The sequence below is a fragment of the Vipera ursinii genome, assembly GCF_947247035.1.
Source record: "Vipera ursinii genome assembly, chromosome: 1".
Classification (NCBI taxonomy): Eukaryota; Metazoa; Chordata; class Lepidosauria; order Squamata; family Viperidae; genus Vipera; species Vipera ursinii.
Window position 1 is genome coordinate 294,644,337 of NC_139512.1, and position 23,383 is coordinate 294,667,719.

The 23,383-nt window shown below is 37.7% G+C and overlaps 1 protein-coding gene across 1 annotated transcript in view; it reads left to right on the plus strand.

The window, feature by feature from the left end:
* Positions 1-23,383, plus strand: part of RSPH9 (radial spoke head component 9) — a gene marked incomplete at its 5' end in the record, with an annotated part of 30,693 nt that overhangs the window by 2,988 nt on the left and 4,322 nt on the right. The window contains 3 exons of the mRNA XM_083349118.1: positions 1,205-1,364; positions 6,955-7,084; positions 8,887-9,033. Of these exons, the coding sequence (XP_083205244.1) occupies positions 1,205-1,364; positions 6,955-7,084; positions 8,887-9,033 (437 nt within the window). The remainder of the gene's footprint in view (positions 1-1,204; positions 1,365-6,954; positions 7,085-8,886; positions 9,034-23,383) is intronic.

Sequence of the window (23,383 nt, forward strand, 5' to 3'; positions counted from 1 at the left end):
ATTTGTCATCACTTCATCTTTTAAGCAGGCAAAATAAGGGGTATGCAAATCTTCGCAGAATGGTGTTTTGCAATGGGTGGGAATACATACAAAGAAACACTGCTTGTATCTTTCTTCCAGGGTTAAATGGATGCTTTTTAAGTTACGTGTGCATACTTGCATAATCATTTCATGTTACTTTTTTCCTTCAAAGAATTTAGTCAGGTCTAACAAGGTACTATAAAAAAGGAAGTGAGGCAAAACATGGAGAGAGAGGCTTACATTATGTTGAAATCTTAAGGTCTGTACAGTCAGTCTTGGAACAGAAGAAAAGCTACTGAACTAAATAAATTAATGGGAAATGACTGATTTTCTGTGATTTTCCCACATTTAAACATTCAGTACTATATTCTTATGAAAGAACCTTTGTGGATTATAAAAAGAACAAAAATAATTAGCAGTGTTGATTTTAGTAAAATAAGATTGATTCTGTTAACATGTTAAATAAATAAAGGCAAATAAAAGCTTCATTGAATCGATAGGGACATAGACCTGAAGGGTGTTTAACATAAAATTAATGGTTCGATATGTTCTTTTCATGTTATGATTTTGCTTTTAATGATTTTATGTGATTATTGAATATGCTTGAGACACACATAAATCATGTTAATGGATGAAATCAATATACAGGAATTTCAAGTATTCAGAGCACATATTTACATTAAGAAGTTGTAATGTCTACAACTGCCATAAGGTCTAATACAGGGTTGTCAAACTGCCGGCCGGATGCGTCATGCGGAAGCCACGCCCACCCCATTGCCGGCAATGGCAAAACCGTCCTGATACGTTGCATGACGTCACGTGACATCGCGAGTTTGACATGTCTGGTCTAATACCATATCCCATATGGCAAATGAAGAGGAGTGGTGGTGGTGGTGGTGATGAGAGAATGGCTACCTACTTGATTCATGGCAGCATTGCAATTGAAATTGGGATTGTTTGGCTTAAAATTCAATCTGTGAGCCATTCATGCTGTTCCAAGTCTTTTCTGCTGTTCTATCCTGTCCTATTCCCCACTGTAACTCTTGCTTGTCAGCTGTTCCTTTGACAATTTTAATGGGGATTTTTGATGGACCCCATAAATGTCTATAAAGAAGTTTCTGATTTGTTTTCCTTGTTTAATGATACTAAACCCATTTTATTTTTTTTTTGGTTGGGTGGATAGCTTGAATGGTGTGGATTGGAGTCTTCTGCCACCCCCCTCAGAAGAATTGATTGCCGTCACTGCAGGATTAAAGGGACGTTTCCAAGGGGACCCGTCTTATGAGTATGAATCCTCCGAGAAAAAAGAAGAAGGTGAAAGACCATATGAAGAAGAAATTGGAGTAAGTCAATGAGTGATCTTTTGATCTTTGTACATAATTGTTTATGAATAATCTATATCATTTCTATGGTGTTTTTTTAAAAAAAATATTTGTTACAATGTTCTTTTCATCATGCTTATTTACTTTTGGGGCATTTCTATCTCGTCCTTTGTCTAACCTGATTAGAGAATGTGGGATTCCCATTAACCTTTCAGATATTTGTCAAACATTCTTTGCCTCAAGAATGAACTACAGTACTTAAGAATGCAGTATATGTTTTACATTTACTTTGCTATAGATGAAATGTTATTTTTGACCTTGGTTTCAGTCACACTGAGACAGGAATCAACATCCTGTAAATTAAACTAGTACCATAGGCTTAGGCAACAGATTTAATTTTCCATCCATTCTTTTCTCTCACAGCGACCTTAAGACAGGGGTACGGTGAGGTCCAATGGCCACATTAAAGCTTGGAGTGACTCCAGAGCTTTAAAAAAAATAGGAAAAAAAAGTAAAAAAAAAGGAACATGGGGAAATCCAGAGAAAGTATATATAGCCTTAATAGTCTTTTGCCTATCCTCCTTCCCCACTTCCAATGTTTAAAAATATTAAATTTAAAAATAGACATTCTGTTGATCCTTTCCTTCAAATCCGCAAAGGAAGAAAACTTTTCGTTAAATTAGAGGTTCTGTCCTGCTGGTCATTTGTTTCCTTCCTTCCACTCCCCCAAAACCAAGGCATGTACAAATTAATTTTAACAAAGTGCAGATGGGTTAATTAGCTGTGGGAAGTTCAAGATATGTCTTCCATAATTGAATCCTTGGGTGCTGCTGGCCTGAAAAGAACTGATGATATGAAAAGCTAGTTGACTGAAAAGATAGTTCTGTCTGCTGTTTCCTCTTCATTTTTCTCAGCTGATCATTCTTTATCCAGCTACAGATGGAAGAAATAAAGAGCAGGCGTTGGTAGGCACACTCAGAATTTGGGTATTTTAGACTCTCACCCACACATTTGCCAGCAGCAATTTTGTGGAATAGTGTAACAAACAAACAAAAAAAGCCTGTGTTCCCAGTGATGTACTTTTTTTGGAGAAAGAAAAAGATTTGTAGGCAGAACATGACCCCCTTTGCCCAAAATGAAAAAAACAAAATCCTTTGTTTGTATGATTTTTAAATTGCTAAAGATTTATTATAATGATAGTTAGTTTATTATCCTGGTTGGCACATAAAGTGGTTTAGACTGGATTTTTTTTTGTCTTATCAACAATTGTTAAGTCTGGGGTTGTTCTTATTATTCAGATGGTTCACATGTATTGTGAGCTTCATAGTGATGAAACCACAAATAGCAATCTGCTATTTTGGCTAATTATTTGGGATAAAATTGCACACAAAAAATGACTAAAATAATGGGAAGTACATTTCTTGTTTTTTTCCATTGTTAGCAATTTCATGTTGATGTTTACTCCAGAATGACTAATACTAGGCAAATGGGTGTTGTCCACAAAACTTGAGAATTAAGTTTCTGACTAGATGAATAGCTATTCTTACAAATAGAAGGAATGGAGATCAAAATATGCAATTATTTTGTTCTGGACTGGGAGTCTCTGGCCTATGTAGGTTTCTACATAGAAATTCTACAATTCACTACTGTAGATTCTTTTTCTCTCCAGGTACAAGATTTTCACCTCAGATTAGCAGCAGAGAAAATATTTTCTTCAAAGTACTCAGAAGGAGAGACCTTTTGAGTGCTGAGCAGGGAAAATGAGATTCTTATTCTTGCAGCAATAATGAAAGAATAATTCCTTATTGATTTTCTTTACATCGGGAAAAGAGTTCTGAATATGATTGCTTCAGTGGCGTAGCGTGGGGGGTGCAGGGGGGGCCGGCCGCACCGGGCGCAACATCTGGGGGGGCGCATTAGATGCATTTTACTTTAATTACATCAGTATTTTCATAACAAACAATACATGTGCTTAGGGGGTAAGGGTTTGTTTAACTAATCTAGTGGAAGAGACTCGAGTGCTAAAATCCACGGGTTAGGGGGCGCAAATTACTTGCCTTGCCCCGGGTGCTGACAACCCACGCTACGCCACTGGATTGCTTTAAGAGATGGGAGATTACAAGAGGTTTTAAACTCACATTTAGCCCTACATCATTTGGCAGGGTAGAATTGGGCATTTTTCCCTTCAGCTAGATTTCCTTCCCCACCCTGAGTTATTCTTAATAGTCACAAAGCTATTAATCAGATATGAGAAAACATGTTGAAATGACTGAATGTGAATGGAAACTTGATACTTTCAATACAAACATGTTCAAGCTGACTTTAATTATAGATTTTTTTCTAAGGCTTAATTTTTTTCTGATGAATAATGGATAACTAAGTACAAATCCTAAGATCCTTGTTCACTGAGCTTACAGTTTACATAATATGGATGGAAAAGCATTGAAGAAAAATACAGAATATGAAGTATACAATATACTACCTTTAGTATGAATATTAATTTCTCAGTACTTTCAAAGGATTGTTGTAAACACAACACATTACATTTACTCATGCTATAATTAAGGTCCACATCATTCAGGCCAAATCTACATTATATTTAATTGGGATAATGGAAAAACTATTTTTAATGGCTGTGTCTAAAATAAAGCTTCTTTCATTCTCCCCTAAAATACTCAGACATGAGTAAAGTTAGGAAAAAAATTAGCCTGCAATCTTGATTTGATTTCTCTTTCTTTAAAATACTTTAAATTTTTTGGTTAATATTGCATTCTACATTTCTATTTGATATAAAAGGAAAATAATTTTTAAATGTAAAATGACAATGTTTATATTTGCCTTAGAACCTCTTAGTGCAGAGTATAAATGCAAGGTATATTTTTTTGCATCAATCAATATCAGAAATTCCTGTGACCCAGTGTATATTTACTTCATTTTTGTCTACTTTTCTATTAAAATAGCACTAACAATTACTCAACACAGACTAAATTTTTAGATGTAGACAATCGTAATTAATGTAAAATCAAGTATAAACGAAGTATATTGAGAAATAAGTCACATTCATCAGATAAAACCAACATCAGTTTAAACCAAGGCCAACAGAGTTAACCAGGCCTTTGATCAATGTGGATTTCAAAATGTGGCAGCTGCTACTGAGATATTCTTTCTCCTATTCCTGCCAAATTTGCTTCTGTTGATCCCTACTTTCTCTACATTTTAAAAAAACCTAGTCAGGTTCCTATAGGTAATAATAATAATAATAATAATAATAATAATAATAATAATAATAATAATAATAATAATAATAATAATAATAATAATAGTTGAAAGGGACCTTGAAGGTCATCTAGCCCAACCCCCTGCTCAGGCAGGAAACCCTATACCATTTCAGACAAATAGCTGTCCCCTCTCTTCTTAAAAACTTCCAGTGTTGGAGCATTCACCGCTTCTGGAGGCAGGTTGTTCCACTGGTTAATTGTTCTAACTGTCAGGAAGTTTCTCCTTAGTTCTAGGTTGCTTCTCTCCTTGGATCAGTTTCCATATGTTGCTTCTTGTCCTGCCCTCAGGTGCTTTGGAGAATAGCTTGACTCCCTCTTCTTTGTGGCAGCCCCTGAGATATTGGAAGACTGCTATCATGTCCCCACTTTTTATATAGATCTGTTATATAACCTGATCCTAAACCTACAACTTGTCTTTGACTTACGACCACAGTTGAGCCCCAAATTTCTCTTGCTAAGGAAAACAGTTGTTAAGTGAATTTTGACTCATTTTACAACCTATCTTGTCACAGCTGTTAATTGAATCACTGCAGTTGTTAAAAGTTAGCAACACGGTTATTAAGTGAATCTGGCTTCCCCATTGACTTTGCTTGTTAGAAGGTTGCAAAAGGTGATCACGTGACCCCGGGACACTTCAACCATCATCATCAATATGAACAAGTTGCTAAGCATCCAAATTTTGATGGAGGTGCTGTAACGGTCGTAAGTGCGAAAAATGGTCATAAGTCACTTATTTAGTGCTGTTTGTAACTTCAAATAGTCACTAAGCGAATGGTTGTAAATTGAGGACTACCTGTATTATAATTAGCAATTTGTATCTGAAAATGAATCCATATTCCACAAAGCTTTTATAATGAGGATATCACGTTCTCCTTATAAGTGGCCCTAAGTTATCTGTGTCAATGATGATGGACAAATTAAAGTTTCTGCAGACACCCCGTGTTGACTAGACACAACATTAAAGTATAGCAGTGATGGCGACCCTTTTAGAGACCGAGTGCTCAAAAACTGCCTGCCCCCTTGCCCATTCCGCCCCCTGCTCCGCCTGCCCTGCCCACCCCACACTTCAGCCCTGCCCGCTAGCAGGGCCACCCACTGCCTCCACAGCCCACCGCAGCAGATTGCCCAGGCGGCCCTGCAGTGCCATGGTGGCCACGCCCCATGCCCCACAGCATCATCTGCGCATAACGGGGTGCGAGGGCGGAGTCTTGTCCCTGCTGCCTGGCTGCCATGTCCTTGGCTGCGCTGCTTTGCGTGGGCTGCGCCCGGGGGCAACTCTCCTCCAGGAGGGCTGCTGGTGAGGAGGGGGCGGTGGGGGAGGTGGGGCTGGGGCGACACCACATGGGCCACAGAGAGGGCAATGAGTGCCGCCTCTGGCACGCGTGCCATGGGTTCGCCACCACTGAAGTATAATATTCTGAAGAGTTTACTAGTTTGGTGTCTGGATTTGAAATCTCAGTTTCGCTCATGATTTTTATTAGGTGATATTCCACATTCCCATTTCAGTTTTCTATTTGCAGAATGGGATTTAAATTATCCCTGTCTATTAGGTGTAAGGATTAAAAAATAATGAAAAGACTCTGATAATTTGTAGAGCTAGGCACTAAGAGTGATAAATAAAAATGACTTGCATGTTTTATAGCAGTTGTAATTAATTCCCTTTGGGAGGCGATTATGGGAATTTGTTTCTGCTATCTACAGCTCATAGACACAGTGAACATCAATTTTTTTGCATAGATAGAACAATACTGGCAGACAATATTTTAGCAAATAATAGCACAAGAACTTTTCAGAATACCAATATTTTCATTAATGGGCTATAGGTGACATTAGAATACCACTTCATTACTGTTTGTATTGAAAGACTGTTTCTAGTCTCACTGAATATTTGTATTGCTTCTTGTGGAAACACAACTAAATACTATTTGTATATGGAATAGTTTTCTCCATAATACTCCATAATTGTATTTTCCTTTCCATTTGTAATATAAATAGGGTATTTAAGAAGGAACAAAGTTACTTCCTCTTCACTAATGTTTTTGCAATGAATACATCTTAAATACAGTAAATATATCTGAATATATCTACCTCTAAGTTCATTAAGAGGGAGATAAACTAATTTTAAAAAAGAATTAATATGATTGTTCTAATTAACTTTTTCATTAGTAACCTAGGAATAATAGTAACAATAATTTATCATTTTTTATGCTGTCTGACTTCCAGTAACTCTGGGCAGTTTTCATACCTATTAGATTGAAGGAATATTATTCTGTCCCAAGTCTCATTCTTATCAAATATAGAGAATAGATTTTAATGTTTGCTTTTTCTTATAGCCCTTGGTCAAGGAGGAGATCCGTCTGGTAGCCACAATACATCAGATAGATCAAGAAGTTGGCATTGTTCCACGGGGCGCATATGTAAAATCTCCACTTGGACCTGTGCATGTGAACAGGAGCTTTGAAGGTAAATCTGCATTGTCTCTGAACTCTAAAATGACTGTAATCACATATGTTGGGTTTTTAAAATTTTGTTCAACAGTTAGTCACAACTCATATATGACAGACATACCCGTGCACATGGCAGATGCACAAGTTATGTATTGTGCATATAAGGAAGCAGGATGTGTGTAAAACACACGCAAAAATGTCATGTTTTCAGAATAGGAAAGGACACGTTATTGCTGCTACTCGATTTTTCTTATGTACATCGAGCATAATGGAAATTGAAATGTTAGCATTTAGAGTTTCTCCACATCGCTCTTCCACTTTTAGTGCACAAGAGCAAAGGGGAAAGATATGAATCTCAAGCCATGCAGTGAAGTTTCCAACTTCTGCTTCATGGTTTATAAGTTCACGTCTAACGTGTTTATTGGTTTGAAATCTTGGTGGCTGTTGTTGTATGGAACCCTCCTGAGGAAAGGGCACTTTCTTCTTTAAACCACACTGACCCTTCTCATTTAACAGTTTGGAGGCATGCAGTATTCTTTTTCTTTGTTCTTGCAAAATGTACACACACACACACACACACACACAAACGCTCAGGCTTTTTTTACCATCTCAGTTGCAGTGTCTATGTATTGTGCAAATAAACAAAAAAAAATATGAAAAGATCTAGATAGAAGCTCCTCTTTCACCCCAGTGTTGTAAGCTACTGTGAAGAAAAGAGGGGAAGAAAGGGACATGCAGTCTGAACTCCTTGTTTATTATCTGGCAACGGTAGCCATAAAATAAGGGGGAAAAGGCATCCTTCTCCAAGTTCATGTTTTTGCTGAAGACATTCTAGCTATTCTAAGAAGTGCTGTTACCATGCTGGCTAGGTTACAGTAGCGCACTGGGAAACTGAATTCTCTTGTATACAAGAGCGCAAAGCAAGGCTATGCATACAGCTCTTTTTCAGATATTTTGTGTGACGTAGCTCCAACGGATGAGAAGAAACATGGAATTTGTCCCAAACATCTGGAGGGCAGTAAAGTTTCCTCTCTCTGCAGAATATAGTCTTATATCTCCTGAGTTATCCTATGCTGATGAGTACTGCTTTCCATCTAGCAACGTACGGGCTTAGCTGGATGTTCACATTTGCTGAGCTGACATAAACTTAGCAGAGAAATATGTGTCTTCTCCTCCTTTTATGACATGGGGTTAGCAGGGCCTCTTCATAACTTTTACGGGTGGAGATTAGGGCTGAAAAGTGATATCATTAATAGGTCAGGATGGCTTTTTAGCAGAAGAGTTTGGGAATTTCTTTATTTTTAGTGATTATATTCCTATTTTACAGTTAAGGTAGTTTTCATATTTTCCCATGTCAAAATGGTGGCAAGCTGTCCATGTTGAGTTTTCACAGCCGGAGAAATCTCCGAGGTGCAGAAATGTCCTCTGAGTTTAGGCATTGCAACATTTCATTTATGCTTCAGAATTCTGTTGGACTTTACCACTGAAAGATTTTCTTTGATCAACTCAAATTTGTTAGTGTGAATGAAATTACTTAAAACGTCTCACCACCCATTTCTAATTATTTGTCCACTTAGATAAATAGCACCATCAGTGCCTCCGGTATGGTGGAAAAAATAAGAGGGAGAAGCCGTATGTATACAAGCCTTAAGTTGTACAAGTAAAGCAATCGATTAATTAATCAGTCAAATAAAATGCCTAAATATTTCATAGGTCAATTAAGAAAGTGAACTTGCTGTAAGTTGAAGAATGGAAATACATTACTAAAAGAGACTACTGAGGAGTACTGATTTCCTTTTTTTTCACTTTCATCAATAGGTTTGTCCCTGACCGAAGCAAAAAAGTTAAGCTCCTATTTTCATTTTACTGAGCCTGTAAAATTGAAGAATAAAACTCTGCTGGAAAAAGCTGACTTGGATCCAGCAATTGACTTTTTGGATTCTCTTGAACATGATATCCCTAAAGGTAGGAAAAAGTATTATCCCAAATGCAAACTGGAAAAGACAGTGGGTGGCACTTGGGGCCCAGTAAAGAAGAGATATTTGCCTTTTGTCGTGTAAAAGAAATAATGATTATTTCATATGTTTCACTCAAATGTGTTTTAGCCATTTAGCTTTTGGATTAACCTGCAATTCTCTTATCCTTAAACTGAAATTGGAGAGGAATGCACAAGACAATACAGGTGCATATAACTAAATTTATTTTTTTGACTCGGGCTGAATTGAGTGGGAATTTGTGTATAATATTCCCATTTTTAAAATTTATTCCTCTCAGTATATGAATTTACTTTGAAGAGGCATGACTTTCTTTCATTACAGCAATTCTCAAAATAAAAAAACAAAATCAAATAATATATTTTACGCTATACAAAACCTTGTAGAAGAGCCCACATGCTTTATGGAAGACCATCTTTGAATTGTTAAAACAGCTTGGTGTGGCAGCTTCAGAAGATTCAGTAGTTGTCTTAATATTTATCTGTATGCACATCGACACTTTTACTAGAAAAGTTTCTGAACTTGCTGAGCCTTTTACAGGTCACATCTGTTTTAGCACTTTAAGGAAAGGTGCTATATAGGTAAAGGTAAAGGTTCCCCCGCACATGCGTGCTAGTCGTTTCCGACTCTAGGGGCCGGTGCTCATCTCCGTTTCAAAGCCGAAGAGCCAGCGCTTGTCCGAGGACGTCTCCGTGGTCATGTGGCTGGCATGACTAGACGCCAAAGGCGCACGGAACGCTGTTACCTTCCCACCGTAGTGGTCCCTATTTTTCTACTTGCATTTTTACGTGCTTTCAAACTGCTAGGTTGGCAGAAGCTGGGACGAGTAACAGGCGCTCACTCTGTTATGCGGCACTCGGGATTCGACCCACCAAACTGCCGACCTTCTGATCGACAAGCTCAGCGTCCTAACCCACTGAGCCACCGCGTCCCTTTTTTGTATTTTGTTAAATACTGCTTTCAAATACTTTCACTTCCCTGTATACTTTTTTTCCTAAATAAAAGCTAAACAATAACCAGTAAATCAGATTCCACAGAAAAAAGTATGTAACACATGCAAAAACTAAAAGGCTGCACCCGTGTTCCATTAAGGATGTAAAAAATAATCACAAATTCCTTTTTAAACAGAAATAATGTGATGAAATGAAAACCATCAGGAAATAGATGGGCTTATATTGTCATTTTTGTAATAACTTGTAACTTGAAAGCTGTGTCCAAAAAGTACAGGTTAATCTTCAACTTATGGCCACAATTGAGCCCAAAATTTATATTGCCAAGTGAGACATTTGTTAAGTTAGTTTTGTCCCATTTTACAACCTTTTTGCTACAGTTGTTAAGTGAATCACTGTGGTTGTTAAGTTAGGCATATGGTTAAGTGAATCTGGCTTCCCCATTGACTTTGCTTGTCAGAAGGTCACAAAAGATGATCACATGACCGCAGAACACTGCAATGGTCATAAATATGAGTTAGTTGCCAAGCATCTGAATTTTGGTCATGTGACCCTAAGGATGCTGCAGTGGTCATAAGTGTGAAAAACTGTCATAAGTCCCTTTTTCCAGTGCCGTTGTAACTTTGAATGGTCACTAAATGAACTGTTGTAAGTTGAGGACTGCCTGTATATGTTATGGGTAGTAGTGTGCAAAAATATACATGTTGAAACATCACCTATAAACTTAGGAGAACTAGATATGGTACCAATTTTATACAAAACTGGACAGAATCTACTTAAGGATCGAATTACATTGAACCGCACATTCCTTTTTTCACATAATGACAAACTAAATGATCGGTGCTGTGAGTTTTTAAACAAAAGCCATACAAAGCCTGTCACATCTTTTCATTGGGTAGTTTTGCCTGCTTCATGTGTCAGCACCCTGAGCTGTTTAAACTCTTATGTTTCCTCCTAATTAGGAAGGGTTTGTAGCAGCCGGTGTCCTGCTGTGTGAGATAAGACTACCAGTGATAGAGGAGCTTTTATGAGCATTTTACATGCCCCTTCCATCCAATATTGCTTTGTCTTATCTAAATGTGGTCTTGTTAACTCTAACCTTCTATCTTGAGGTTTGGTTCAAAGTTTTCTTTGATGAACTATTGCACTTAGCCACACAGTCGGCAATCTGCAGCAGTCTTGAGCAGTGGAGAATTGTGACCATACACTTGCTATGGTATGCAAAAATTGTAGTTCCTACTGTAAGGCAATGAAAATCCACGGTTCTTTAACCAATGCCACTCCTTGTGCTTCCCTGACTATATTTAATAAGATGTTAAAGCAAGATGCTCATAGACTTGAATTACGAATGCTAGGTTTAAGGTAGGAATTTGATTTTGTAGCAAAGATTTCCTCGTCTCTGAATTTTTGTTTCATTCTTTTTTACTCGGCAACTGTATTACATTTAGCAAACCTATGTCATTTCAAAGTTGGTTTGAAACAATTGTTTTTATTTCAGGTTGTTTGTTTATGAGCTGAAATTGGTAAATTGGAATTATGGATAATTTTAAATTTTAAAATACTTTAAGCCCAGGGATAGATTTTTGCCTTTAGATATTATTGCAAAAAAGTAGAAAGAGAAATAAAAGTTATCATAGTGAATCATTGTCTCTTTTAAAAGATTTAGACCAGGGGTCTCCAGACCCTGGTCCCTGGACCGGCACCAGGCCATGTCATGCCAGAAACCGGGCCGAGCAAACAAGTGAAGCCCTATCCACGGGATGCAGACAGTATGAGAAACCATGCCCCCTTTGATCTCTGGAAAAACCTCTCTTAACGGAACCAGTTCCTGGTGTCCAAAAGGTTGGGGGCTGCTAATTTACACCTTCCCCTAACATTTTTGACCAGAGTGATTTTTCATCCCACCATTCTTTTTAATATCACAAACTTGTCTGTCTCATGATTAGGGATTATTATAATGAATTATGTAATGTAACATAATGTAATGTAATACGATACCATACGATACCATGTATGATAGATAGGATAGATAGTACTACAGCCAGATGGATTTGCAGTTGGCTGACCAACCGCAGCATATGGTCCTCAGTGGAACTAAATTTATATGGAAGGAAGCGTGGAGTACCTCAAGGTTCTATCTTGGACCCAATAATCTTCAACATCTTCATAAATGACCTAGATGAGGGGACTGAAGGGGCATTCATCAAATTTGCAGATGGCACCAAGCTAGCTAGAATTGCTAATCCTTTGGAAGACAGACTGAAGGTTCAGAAGGACCTTGACAGACTTGAGCATTGGGCCCTATCCAACAAGAAGTTCATTGATGAGAAAAAAAAAATCCCTTACTTTTTTCACCACTGGACTGCATCTTTGGAAGATAGACTTAAGATTCAGAAGGATTTTGATAGACTTGGGCATTGGACTGTATCCAACCAAGATGCAGTTCAGTGATGAGAAAAGTATGTTTGTGCACTTAGGCAGGAAAAACCTAATGCGCAGAATAGGCAGTACCTGGCCCAACAATAAAAACTGTAAGAGGGATCTAGGTTGTCCTAGTGCACCACCACTTAATTATGAGCCAGCTGTGTGCTGTAGCTGCCAGAAAAGTCAATGCAGTCCTAGGCTGCATCAACAGATACAGCATCAGGAACATGAGAAGTGATAGAACCACTCTGCACTGCATTAGTAAGACCGTACTTGGAATATTGCATCCAGTTCTGGTCACCATGATACAGGTGCTGGGACCTCAGAAAGAGTGCAGAGAAGAGGAACAAAGATGATCAGGGATCTGGAGGCTAAACTGAAAGATGAACGGCTAAGGCAATTAGATATGTTTAGCCTAACCAAAAAAAGGCTTAGAGGTGACATGTCTTCCAGTGTCTTCCAATACTTGAAAGGCTGTCACAGGGAAGAGGGGGTTGATTTATTCTCCAAAGCATTTGACAAGAAGACAAGAAGCAATGGGTGGAAGTTAGAGATGCAGCTTGGAACTAAGGAGAAATTTCCTGACAGTGAGAACAATTAGTTAATGGAACAGCTTGACTTCCGGAGTTGTGGATACTCCATCTCTGGTGGTTTCAAGAAAGGATTGGACAACCATTTGTCCAGGATGGAATAAAGACTCCTGCCTAGGGGAGGAGGTTGGACTAGAAGACCTCTGAGGTCCCTGCCAGTTCTATGATTCTACAAAAAATCTAATCTAATCTAATCTAATCTAATCTAATCTAATCTAATCTAATCTAATCTAATCTAATCTAATCCTTCCATCCAGTATAAAGTTTATCATGTTTAAGTTTATTTGCTTGTTCATATCTTGTGACATAACAGAGGAATTGCATTTTACATGACCCAGCCATTGTTTACTTGATGATGAACTATACAGATTTTGGAAGCAAAATGCTTGAGTGAGAAAGAAAAATATTTCCACATCAGTCTTTATGACTTTAAGCAAGGCTTCCATCATTCATACTGCTTTGTACAGATGATGTTATTAAATAGTGTGGGTTTTGTAAAATTATATAGGGTAAGTCACAGTCAGCATTCATTCATGTTATCATAAATACATAACCAAAGATATATTCAGATTGATGGGAAAAGAACCATATATATATATATAGTTAGATAGATAGATAGATAGATAGATAGATAGATAGATAGATAGATAGATAGATAGATATATAGATATATAGATATAGATATAGATATAGATATAGATATAGATATAGATATAGATATAGATATAGATATAGAAAAAAAATGGTGTGAAAGCAAATGTTTCCTCAGAGAAAACCCTTGCAGGAAGATCTAGGAAACAAATTTGCAGAGAAATGATCTTGGAATGATGGCTTCTGTGTCTGGGAGAATGTAAACATGTCTCACTACAGAGCTATGAAATCTGAAATATGAGAAGCGGATTCAGCAAATGTAGGCTTCCTATGGATGTTTTGTTTCTCAAATGTAGCAGATGTGAGAATCGCTTCACAATGCTAAACATATGGTGTAATTTTGTACTTTACAAATTGCTGACCTGGGTTTTGTCTACAGTTAAGTTGGCATGCTTTTAGAATTAGTCTCAGGATATAGATCTTCCTAAGCTACATGTGGCAGTAGTTCAATACAGTACTATATTTTAATAATAGTCTCTTTGAACTATATACGGCTTGTGCATATGCCAGCTCTTTCCAAACTAGGGAAAGATGATGAACATACCGTAGCTCATTACTAGAACTTAATTCTGGTTTCAGATTGGCATTACTCTTTTTTCCAGGCCTCTGAGATTTAGCTGAATTGTATAATATTGGACTACCGACAGGAAGGGGCCAAGTCCTTTCTGTTAGGAAGTGTTCTCTGGTGGGGGCTCAGGAAGAGGATCTTTCCATCATAGTGCCTGCCCTTTGAAACATCATTCCCCCCAGAAATTATGTTGACTCCAACCTTATTGGCCTTTTGTAAGGCCATAAAGGCCTGGGCCTGGGGATCAGAATATGTGGCAAATCCTGTGCAACGGCTGCGTTGGTTTATCATTAGTAATTTTGTTTTTAACTTTGGCTGTTATTTTTTTTTTATTATTTAACTTTTTCCCCCATGCTGATAGCTACCCGAAACAATAAATTTGAGGTAGGTGGCTATAGAAATTGAGAAAATAATAAACAGATAAATAAGTTTGCCTTCAGGTATCTAGCGATGAACGGACTGTTGGTGGATTTTCTTCAGATATTTACAAAGTCTTTCTGATACTGTTTTTCTGGATCTTGCAACAGCCACAAAGTGCTGGGAGGACTGAGGCTGAGAAACATGAACCTGCTTTATCTCTTAAGCATTAGCACAGCTAATTAATTCCCCTTCAAAGCCCCCCTCCTGGAGTGATTAATACCCTATCAAGCTCTGTCTCCAGCCATTCAAGAGGCCTAAGTCTGCCAAGGTATTTACGGCCCCCTAGCCAGCAAGCAGACGGCAAGGCAGCTTGTTATCGGGATTGGATGGAAGTGGTTTCAAGACAAATGGCCGCCTATCTCCCAAGTGGCCTTGCAAAACCCAACAAAGTGCTGTGCTGTGCTGGCCACCTACTTTCCTCCTTGTCCTCTCTCCGCTAACGTTTCACAGATGTGACCCGAGCCTTCCCCCTTCATAGCTTAACACTAAGCAGCATCTCCACAATCCAGTGAAAGAGCCAAAGCACTTTACTTTTGAGCCTGCCAAAAGCCACACGGGGACAAGACCCTTTCAAGTTGTTTTATGAAACTAAAAGGCCTGTAATGGATGAGGGGCAAAATGATTGTGTTGGGGAAATAATAGAGCTGGGAAGGGGATGAAGCTGGAAAGATGGAGTGGAATAGGGTCAGAGGAAAAGCGAATCCGGTGCATTTGTCAGTGGAGAAGGGCAGCATTCAGAATCTGTACTTTAAAAACTTGGAAATGGTACAACACTAAACAAAAAAAAAAAAAAAAGAAAAATCCGTGAAGCAATGCCAGGACCCACGGATATGAGTTGCTGGAGTAGCAAACTCATTTGACGGTTTAGAAAATAAATTATTCCCCAGACTGGTGGGATATAATAATCTGGTTGCTGGCCAAGATAGCAGGTAAATGGACTTTGTCTTTCCTTTTCCTCTGTCTTCCAACTGTTTAAACTTTGGGCTGCTATACCAACCAACTCCGGTAGGGGGCGCTGTGGTGCCAGGCTCAATAGCACTGCAGGAAGAAACCCTAATGAAGTAATATGAGAAAGTTTTGGACTCTTTAGTGAGGTGAAGACAGAGGAACCAGACTGTGTGTGGTATATATTGACCTCTTGAACTATGGATATGGAGAGGAGACTGTCAGCTCCGCTGGAGCTCACGCAATTTTCAAAAAGGCGCATTGGCCTTTTCAGTAGATTTCTTAGTACCAACAGTTTTATCTGTTCAGATCAGGATCTCCCATGACTTTTCTTATCAAAGGCCGCACACTCATCCTCTTCGTGCCAAGAATCTGTGTCTGTACTGAGATTTTGCTATTCTACACTGATCATAGGGTGTTCCCTGGAAGTGTGATTTTTTTTTTTGGATTCAGTCCTTATGGAACATAGTAATATGAACAGAACCAGTTAGAATTACTGTTTTTTGTTTTTCTAACCACCTATATTTTTCCTGCACTATTGAATATTTGAGGACACAGATATGGTATTATTTTAGCATTTCAAGAATATAGCTGCAGATTATTTTTCATATTTTAATTAAAGGGATTTAACCGACCCTCTGCCAGATATATACCGGGATTCCTGATTCACATTTTCTTTTCTTTCAGTGTTGTTATACAATTGAAGTGTCTCTTCAAACGTTTGGTAAATCTAACATTTGCCATTGTTTCTGATTCAGCTTGATGTTATAAGCAGATGTGCTGAAAACCGACTCCATCATTCAACTGGAGATGGTGGACAAAATAGTAACATTTGGAGGGCACAGGTTGATCACCTCTGTATAAAAGAATCTATTGTGATGTTAGCTTGATTATTTAAAACATATCAAGTACATTTGTCAGCTGATTTCTGTGTGATCTGATTTAATTTTTTTTAAAGTAGTTTATTATTTATTGTTATACCCCTAATAGAGATAATAGCTAACACTGAAAAATGCAGATGGAGAAAACAATTGGGATGTAATGCAAAGGAAATCCTGAATATGACTCAGTGGATTATTTTTATATGGAAGGCATTCCAAGACCAATTTCATCCATGTGTTTTGTTGAGCATGACAAACAAAGATAGGATTCACTCATTGCTCCAAACCAGAATTTTTAAAACTACAACACGACTTAATGCAATGAATGGACATAGTTATTGAATGGTCTTGCTTTTAATCTTGGCAGTATATTCACAAAATTTCAAAAATAGACATAACAGGACTGCTGTGAAAATTAATGTTCTGGGAGTAAGTCATATCTGAAACTCATTTTTACAATTTATTATATATTCTGATATGATGTAATAGAAATGAAAGAACCAATACCTTATCGGCACAGATTTAGAGATTCTTTAAAAGAAAAAGGCTACCACAATATTTGGTGTAATAAAGGAGAGATTAAGGTCAAGTTTAGGTATATGATATAAAGTAGAGAACTAAAATGAAATTCCCATTAAATATCCAAGCAACAGGCTGCCATAAAATGGACAGATATTTTTTTTACCACCACTCTGAACTGATAATTTGCAGATTTTTTTTTCTTAGCAGGAACACATCATGCAATCCTGGTAGTTTATACCTAATTTAAATAGATTAGTCCTCTGTTTTTAGATGACATAGGGAGTTGTGATTTATTTAAAATGGGAAGGAAAAATTTCCATTCATTTTCTTACAGTTGAAAGTAATACAGTGACGCTTATTTACTGCTGTTTATTAATGTTTTGGGGAAAAAAGCAGATAAGGGATGAAAAGAACAAGAACTTCAGATGCTTTACCTCAGGGGCTAGCAACTTATGGCTCAAAGACTGGATCTGTCTTGCCACCCTAAAACATCTGGCTCATACTTCCAAAAAGAAATAGCATATCTACCTGATCCATAGTGGTCCTAAAAAAGAATTCAAGTTTGTAATTCTATCTCAGGCCTGATATAGACCTGCATTATTTTAATAAATTGTAATGATTTTGGATCATGTTACAAGTATGGATACACTGCGAATATATTTATGTATTTTATAACATACCTTTGTTTACTAAGATCTCTTCCTTCCCAGTCTTGTGATTGGGAACAAGGTTGTGACAAGATGTAGTGGATCATGTCCTCATTTTCCTCTTTGGTCACACCTCCCTTTTTCCCCCCCTAAGAAGAATCTCGATGGTTTCTCCCCCAAAGTCCTTCCAAGTGCTCGTGTTTTCACTTGAGAGAGAGAGAGAGAGAGGGAGACAAGGGCCTATCATCTATTCACAGACATGGCCTCTGGTCCCTATGCAGAAGAAGGTTGCAACCCCTCCTTTGTATAGATCAGGGGTCTGCAACTTTGACAACTTCAAGACTTGCGGACTTCAGCTCCCAGAATTCTGGGAGCTGAAGTCCACAAGTCTTTAAAGTTGACAAGGTTGCAGACCCCTGGTATAGATGACATTAGCAAGATCTCTACGTACAGGTCTAGTAGTGTAGATTTATTGGCGTATAAGGCTATTAGAAATGGAAAAGGGTGGGATAGCAGCCAGGAAGAAGAATAACAAACTGTAATATTATGCAAGTACCCACTCTGGTTTTGACATGGATTGGCACCTGAGTATCCTCAGATCATCTACTTCAAGTAAATCCTACTTTTCCAGTGCCTGGGTCTCATGCAGAGATGCTTAGAGTTACTTTCATATCTGGCATCTGGAGGAATGTGAGAAACTTCTTTTGTCATCGGTTGGTCTTTTCCTGTATATCAACCAGAAGTCAGAATGGCTCCATCACGACTGATCTTTAGAAATGCCTTAAAAACAAACCTGTTGAGAAGGGCATTAATTCAGAACCGATTATCAATAGACCTATTATTTTCTGTTATAGTAATTTATGATATGATTTCTGTATTTCTTTATTATTAATATATTTATTTTGGTTTATTGTATATGTGGATCCATTTAGAAATTGAAGACATATTAAGTAATATGCCATAATGTGAGACTTAGATTCAAACCAATGACAGAGAAGCTTAGATGTCTTTAATTAGCTACAAGATTTAGCATATGAATAGCAGAGAAGTAGAAAATGATCCAAATTAGTCAATGATCTTTGTAGAATATTCCTTTTTTATTGGATAATAAACATGATTTGATGGAGTAAAATATTTAGCAGACTGATTCATTCTTAGAGTATCTTACTTTATTTTGGGATAGATAGGCTGTTCAGAACAGTCTTTTAATCATAATGGAACTCCTAATTACTATTTTTCTTAAGTCAAAGCCAATAATCAAATCAAGACATGAGGTGGCTAAAACTTTTGTAAAAGATAAATATTTTAATTTGATTTAAGAAATGTCGAAGTACAAAAAGCCTCCCTATTGTTGCTGTTCTATTCATTATCGTGAAAGCAAAGAATATCTAAAAAGCAGAGAGATCATAATGCTGAAACACAGTAAGTCATTGTTTCTTTGATCATCTGATCAGTCTTCTAACAAAGGGTACAAATTTGAAAAATTTACTTTAGTTTGGAAACTAGCAGTAATGTTTAAAAGTGGCCCAATTTCATTTGATATAATGAATGTGGCAAAAGACTATTTCCATTTTATTCTGCATGATCAATAGGATTTGAAGAACTGTGAAGATGATATATTAATCCAGGGCTTTTCAGGTAGATGCTACGTGCTACCTAGCATGTTCCAAAGATGTTTCTATAGCAACTGACTTTGCTGCCTCTATTAAAATCCTGCAGAAACATATAACCAAGAAGAAAGGTTCCATGTAATTTAAGGGCCCTCAGAACTTAAGACAGAAATCTTAGTGATTACTTGGCAAACTTTTTGTCCTGAATTCCTTTTAAAAATAATATACTTGGACATGAACAGAAGAATTAATAGACTAGAATCTGTACTATTTTATTAGTACAGACTGCTCTGAGACTAAAAATCTTATGTTTTTTTTCTCCTGAATTAGGTAAACAGTGACAAAATTGTAATGCAGGGTTCATTTTGGTAATTTTTAAGTCATGACCTTAAAAGGCTTGCAAAATATGCACAACTAGGTTGTATTCGTTATCTAAAAACTTACATGATAGGATGAGACAAGGCTCAGAGCTAAGCTCCAGATGGAATAAGCTTTAAGCAAGAAATATTAGGAAGTAAACTACTTTTGCCATAGTTATTACTGTCATGTAAATGGGGGAAATAAGGTTTTAGTCAGCTTCCATCTTGACAACAAAAGCATGAGTGTTTTTGTAGCTCCTTTCTCTTTTCTGATATTAACAATGAATGCCAGAGAGGCATGTTCTGCTTAGCTGGTGAAGTTCAGTACCTATCCATCAAGTCCCTCCCGCTACATCTCAGGACTGCATTTTCAAGGGAAAAACAAAATAACACTTTGGTGAGTACAAGGATAGGTACTATGATTTATCACTTCCCAAGGACAAGTACAGTTTGTTCCATGGGAATAATTTAGAGAAAAGTTCACAGTAGATCTTCGTAGAATAAAAAAATAGTTATTAGATGAATGCTTTCCTATCATGGCAATTAGGAGGCTAAAATAATTGTCCAAGAACAGCTCTTGAAAGCATTTTTATAGATTGGTACTAATTTATTCAGTGGTTCACGGTGATATGCACACTGAATATAAAATAGATTTAGGTAGCCTGCTTTTTGCAAAGAATTATCATAGACAATGCGATTTTTGCTGTTATATAAGGTGACTTTTAAGAATGCAATTATTAAATTAGCTTCACTGACAAATGTTAAAATAAATTCGGACATGTTTTGAAAGGCACAAATAATTGTACATATATGATATTATTTATCAGATTTATATAGCTACCCATGTCACTTATGTGATTCTGGGTGGCATACAATAAAACTGCCAATTATATTTGTATGTAAATAAGAGTGAAGGGAATGGACCAGCATCCTACACACAACGTTAACAATTTTGTGGGCTTGCCTTTTCCTGGGATCTCCAAATGTACTGGAAGAACGATGTTTTCAGGGATTTTCTAAATGCCAATAGGTCAGAGCTAATCTCTTCTATGGGAGAATGATGTTTCAAAGAGCATCATATTAAACAGCATTAAATAGACAGTATGGGTTGCCCTTCCAGTTAAATCTGTGCAACGTGCATAAGCTTTGTGAAAACTATAATACTACAATTATATTGTATTGATACTATATTTAATATTATAATGGTTTCTATAGAGCCTTGGTGGCATTGTGGTTAGAATGCAGTATTGCAGGCTAATTCTGCCAACTGCCAATAGTTCGATTCTGACCGGCTCAAGGTTAGCTCAGCCTTCTATCCTGAGGTCGGTAAAATGAGGGCCCAGATTGTTGGGGCCAATATGCTGACTCTAAACCTCTTAGAGATGGCTGTAAAGCACTATGAAGTGGTATATTGGTAAGCACATTGGTTTGTGCTTAAATTGTAAGCCGCCCTGAGTCTTCGGAGAAGGGCGGGATATAAATAGGATTAAAATAAATAAATAAATAAATAAATAAAATATAAGTCTAAGTATTATTGCTATTGCTTTGCTAAATATATAGGGAACGATACAAACAGTATAAAATCTAAATGGAACTTCACACATGAGTGCTACAGAAATAAATTATGGTAGTGTAATTCTGTTGAAATTCTAACTTCAGGGAAGTGATGAGCAATAAAAGACGTAAATGTTTATGAACTTAGCTCATTTTATATCCATCATAAAGGTGTGTTAGTATAATTCTGCTACTGTCTTAATTGTAATAACTTCTGAGTCAGGTGTTCTTGCTTTTATGACCCTGACACTACCTTTTGGGACTATTAAATTTTACTAAATGATGACTTGCTTGCTTTTCTACTAGGCACCACACTAAAATAAAAACATTGAAATACATCCAAAGCAGCAGCGTTATGCAAGAATGACTTTGAAGTGGATCAGCTCTCTGTTGTTTCAAGAGCTTCTCAGTTGAACTTTAGTTTTTTAAATAATCTCCATAACTAGCTTACAGTAGATGTTTCAGGCCAGAGACCCAGGCAGATGTGAGGGTGAGTTATGAATTTGGTGGCAGACTAGACAAAAAGCAGAACCTGAGAAGTTCTGATAGATAGCTTCTGATAGATGATCCCTCTATAAGGCAGTGGTTGGCTGAGCAAAGAAGCATTCCAAGCAATGTCTTGTTTGGAAAATTGTAGGCACCTCCCTAGTATTCCCACCCATATTTGGCAGGATGAAGACTGTAGCCTGCTCCAGAGGGGAAATCGGAAGTTCACAATCTTCATCCAAAGGATAATTTTCCCAGGCTTTTTCCTCCCACACCTCTTTCCTTTTTTGGAGCTCGGACAGGGCAATTTTTTAAAAAAATGAGACAACACTTGGTTTAGGTAGCTCTGCCAAGTGCAGCTTGAAAAGAAAATTTTCTTTATCATTTAAAAAATATTTTAAAAATACCTCTGCAAAGCCTTTTTTCATGAATATATTATACACTTGATCTTCAACGTAGCTGACATAATGCAGCTGGGGTGTCCTGTCAGCTACTCGAAGATTTGTCTACTTACTACTGCTTCCCTCTATCTACTGAAGATAAAAACCTCAGTACTGACAGTTGAGGCGGGAAGTGCCCATTTTACTTACAAACATGTTAGACTTGTCCAATTAACTAAAGCTAGTAATTAAAAGAGGTTAGCAGGCATTAACATTTACCACAGTACAAGGAAAGCAAATTTGTTGTAGTGGTTAAGGCTTTAGGCTAGAAACTGGGAGACTGAATTCTGGTCTCACCTTAGGCACAACACAAACTGGGTAATCTTGGGCCAGTCACTCTGTCTCATCCCTATTGGATCTAGTAGAATGGACAGATATTTTTAGGAAAAGGCAGTCCTGCAACTAGCCAGGTCCTTTAAAGGTAAAAACCAGCACCTTGAATTGCACCCAGAAGAAAACTGGATGTCAGTTCAGCTTTTGCAATAGAGGTGTAACAAGGATGAACCAATGGGCACCTAATTTTATTTATTTATTTATTTATTTATTTATTTAAATTCCATTTATATCCCGCCCTTCTCCGAAGACTCAGGGCGGCTTACAAGCTTAGCAGTAGCCTTCATTCTATGTATATGCCTGCTTATTAGGGCTTTCACACACCCCCTAAGTGGCATTATTACAAAGTCAGCTTAATTGCCCCCAACAATCTGGGTCCTCATTTTACCTACCTCGGAAGGATGGAAGGCTGAGTCAACCTTGAGCCTGGTGGGACTCGAACCTGCACTAATTGCAGGCAGCTGGTGTTACTTAAGGAGGCATTAGCCCACTGCTCCACCAAGGCTCTATAATACTATGTGTGCTGCCGCATTCTGGACCAGTTACAATATCTGAGTGGTCTTCCAAGGGCAGCCCATATAAAACACGTTGCAATAATCCAATTGTGAGGTGACTAAGGCATGTGTGACCATAAGCGGAGCCTCCCAGTCCAGGAAAAGGCACAATTGGCATAGAGGACCTGCAATTCAGTGCACCAGGGCAACCCCATCCGGAGTCAAATATGACAAATCACAAGACACTGGGAGACCAAAAACCCAGAGCCATTCCATCTTGTCAAGACTCAGCCAAAGACAGTTTATCAGTGGCTTCATGTAGAATGTTAAGAGAGGGGAGAGACCCAAGCTCTGAGGCACCCCACGCTGCAGGGGCTTATGGCTTGACCTCCCCTTCCCCACTCACACCGCCTGGAACCAGTCACAGAGAAAGGAGGAGAGTCACCT